Source organism: Sinocyclocheilus rhinocerous, unplaced genomic scaffold, assembly GCF_001515625.1.
Source record: "Sinocyclocheilus rhinocerous isolate Xijiao unplaced genomic scaffold, SAMN03320098_v1.1 scaffold484, whole genome shotgun sequence".
Classification (NCBI taxonomy): Eukaryota; Metazoa; Chordata; class Actinopteri; order Cypriniformes; family Cyprinidae; genus Sinocyclocheilus; species Sinocyclocheilus rhinocerous.
In genome coordinates, this window is record NW_015658063.1 from 1,040 (window position 1) to 4,947 (window position 3,908).

The 3,908-nt window shown below is 38.9% G+C and overlaps 1 protein-coding gene across 1 annotated transcript in view; it reads left to right on the top strand.

Annotated features, from left to right (window-relative positions):
* The first annotated feature begins 836 nt into the window (after positions 1 to 836).
* Positions 837 to 3,908, top strand: part of kiss1ra (KISS1 receptor a) — a 17,388-nt gene continuing 14,316 nt past the window's right edge. The window contains exons 1-2 of the mRNA XM_016530280.1: positions 837 to 1,065; positions 1,817 to 1,941. Of these exons, the coding sequence (XP_016385766.1) occupies positions 840 to 1,065; positions 1,817 to 1,941 (351 nt within the window). The 5' untranslated portion in view covers positions 837 to 839. The remainder of the gene's footprint in view (positions 1,066 to 1,816; positions 1,942 to 3,908) is intronic.

The following is a 3,908-nucleotide window of genomic DNA, read 5'->3' on the forward strand; positions in this document are numbered from 1 at the left end:
ATTTTATTGAATAGAAATTGTGGGAGTGTTCGGTCTCCATGTCTTCATCAGTGACCACTGTGCTGTTATCAGAGCAGTCCGTGTGTGATTCAACCATGATTGTGAGCTCATTCTCCAAGACCTTAGGTCTGATTGAATTGCTCATTCATAGTCTGAATTTGGTTCGATTTGCTCCAAAAGAGCATATACAGCCTTCAGGAAGATAAAAGTAACCTGGACTTAACAAAGGAGATCCCATATGGCAATTTGCTAGGATGCGAAATGCAGTCCTGAGAAGCGGTAATTGTGTTTTTCCATGCTGTAGCCGGTAATTTCTAGGTTAGATATATGAGGTGTGATAGTAGAACAAACTGAAACACATTGATCTCTTTGATTGCGTATCTTCAGGCTATGTGAATATTGCAGGGTAAATACCACATTTATATTTTGCTCTCTGCACACACAGAGCGGTGGAATGAGAGAACGAGAGAGCCCTAAAATTGTTGCTAGGCGACCTGACATCAGTTCTTCATTCTACAATCATTCTGTTGCCAACGTGTGTGCAGGCTGCGTATAAAGCCAATGGGAGTGAATCCACTCTGCCTTTGAGTGGATACTGCTCGCAGGGCTCCTTTTTCAAAGAGCTGAAGAGAAATTGCGGCAATCGTCTCCCTCAAACACCCGTCTATCCGAAAAACCTTGCCTCAGTGACTAGCATGATGTTTATGAAAAGACACCAGATTCTAACGGCTTTTTCTTAAAATTAATTGGATTGGTGGGCATGAGGACTTTGTCACTGGCAGAAAGAAGAAACTTTACTTTTTTCATCTTGTTTGAAGGTCTTTGCCAAGTCTAAAATTATGTTTCCAAGTGAAGACTGGAACTCAAGTGAGCTGCTTAACAGCTCCATTGGAAACTCCTCTATGGGGGACACAGAGGACGAGGAGCACCCCTTCCTGACGGATGCTTGGCTGGTGCCCCTTTTCTTCTCTCTCATCATGCTAGTGGGGCTGATCGGAAACTCACTGGTGATCTATGTCATCTCCAAGCACAGACAGATGAGGACCGCCACTAACTTTTACATTGGTGAGTTGCAGCCAATTCCCTTTTTTCTGTACAAAAGCTTTGGAACCTTTTACCACATTAGACAACGCTCTTTTAAAAAGCTTCTAAAAACATTTCTTAGTGTTTGAATAATATATTTTAGTCTCTTTTGTCAATGTACTTTGTCATAAGTCAGATGAATCTAATTTTGCACAGGAACTGCAGCGACAGGAGGCAAACTGGAGTTCAACCTCTTATTGACTGTGTTCATTCATTAGTCACAGAATGATGTACTGTCATGTAACTGTAAGATTTATTGCATTCCCTCAAGGAACGCTGCACAAGGACCTCTTGAGCAAGATTGTGAGGTTAGGAAATGCCTTAAAATTGATGGAGCTTGAATGAAATACTCAATCAAAAAAGTCATAGTCACTATATGACTAAATGTTGGCATTTTAGTATTTGTAATGTTACCTTATATGTACTTTTAGTGAATTCTATCAGTCTGTGCATGGAAGAGAATAAAGTCGGATCGTCCACAGTGTCTCAAATTGACTTTCAGTGTCGCTGTCAGAGCTTGCATTTAATTCACTGCATTTTCACCTCACATTCTAACCATTTACGTCTCCAATTATTTTGGACTTCACAATATTTCAAGCACTGACAGAATCCCTGTACCCCTTGGAGATAACAGTAATACGAACAGTCTCACCTCACATTACACATTCACTTTTTCCATGCCTTCTAATCAAATGAAACAGATCATTCATTTCACATATATTTAATTCCTCAGCTAACTTGGCTGCCACTGACATCATTTTCCTGCTGTGCTGCGTGCCGTTCACTGCTACCCTCTACCCTCTGCCTGGCTGGATATTTGGGGACTTCATGTGCAAATTTGTTGCTTTTCTCCAACAGGTAAGCAGAGCACCTCAGGAAACAACACCGCACAAGACGCTAAATACTCTATTTTTTTCTATTGTGTAGTGTAAATGTGTCATCTCAGATTGTTTTGAGCACAATGGCCATACCGACAAAGTCACTGTGAAATGAAAAGTACGAGGAATAAATGTGTAAAGATCAATGCTTGACAGGATTCTGGACTTCGGTACAGTACCCAACAGTGTCACCCAGTAGCAAAAGATGGATTTGTACACTAATTAAGACCTATAATATAGTCTCTATTCTTACTAGAAAATCAAGTTTTGGGCAATGATGACAGAACGAGTTTTAGTTTTTAGTTTTAGCGATAGTTTTTATCGCTATATGGCTATGAAATTAATTTGCTCAAGTCATGTTAGCTAATTCATATTCGTGACCAAATGTTTGACTTGTCCTGTGTAGAAGTACTTGTATGGCCCTGTACAAGTTTTGGCAGTGAGATGCAATATCCAAACAGTTACATTAATAATAATAATAATAATACAAATTATTATTAGATTTTGTATAGAGAAAATAATGATAAAAATGCATTACAAATTATAAAGTATAAATTCTAACAGTAGTTGCTTTGGTATGAGAGCTGGATAGACATTAGTCAGTGCACATTTTCTGATTTCCACACCCATTTCACAATCAATGTTCCTCTCTGGACAAGCACGTTCTGACTGTCTAGCAGAGACAATGCTGCTCATGAAACTGTGATTAGACAAAAAGGAAAAAAGCAACCTAGACTCATTGGAAAAACATACATTTGCCTACATTTTTGCTAAACTCCAAAAAAGTACATATACATATAATTCCAGTCTGCAGTTTCCACATATATTCCTTTTCACACAGCATGATTTCAGTGGCAGAATATCGATTATTAAAGATTTATTTTTGTGTCCAAGTCACAACCTCAAAACACTTTACCATAGTGCATGATTTGTAAACGAATACATTCTGACACCTGCAGCACATAACAAGCTCCATATGTATGGCTTGTGCTTATGACTCAGAAAATTTCCTTGGTAGCTCACCTGGTACATTCAGCAAATGCATTTTTATCATGTTTGCTTTTGTTAACACTATTGGTAGGGTTTAGTGTAGGTGGTACTTGATTTTTTTTAAGATTTATTTTTGGCATTTTCACCTTTTTTATTATGATAGGACAAATCAGAACTGACAGAAAGTGAAGTGGGATCGGGAAAGGTCCTAGAGTCGGGATTCGAACTCAGCACGACTGTAGTGCAACGGTGCTGTATGTTGGCGCACTGTCCACAAGGTTATCAGCGCCGACAGGTGGTACTTACTTTTAAATGCAAAATAGCATTAACCTTTTAAAAAAATGATATGGGCTAGGGGTGCAATGGATCGTAGATGATCCATGATCCGTACAGATCAGGCTGCACGGTTCGGCACGCATGTGATTCACGGATTAACTGTTAAGTTTAACCACCATAGAGTTAAAGTTTATCATTTGCACATGTTTTGTCTTGCAAGTTTACACATTCAAGCAATTTTAACTCGTGCGCTGTTTTCTGTGCGCTCAGCTCAGGGGCGGATTTAGTCAATTGGGGGCCCCAGGCAAAATATAGGAATGGGGCCCTATACATTTGCACACATTTTCCTAGATCAACCTTGAATGGGCTAAAAGTGCTAGCACCTCTAGTGTTTCAAGGTAAGTAACTAATAGAAGCAAAACTACTTAACTAAATTTTTAAAGGTGCAATGTGTAATATTTACATCAATCTATTGACAGAAATGCAATATAATATACATAACTATGTTTTCAGAGGTGTGTAAAGACCTTACTTAATGAACTGTTATGTTTTTATTACCTTAGATTGAGCAATTTATATCTACATACACCGTGGGTCCCCTTACATGGAAGTCGCCACCATGTTTCTACAGTAGCCCTAAACGGACAAACTGCTCTACACAGCGCGTTTCGTCACTTTGTT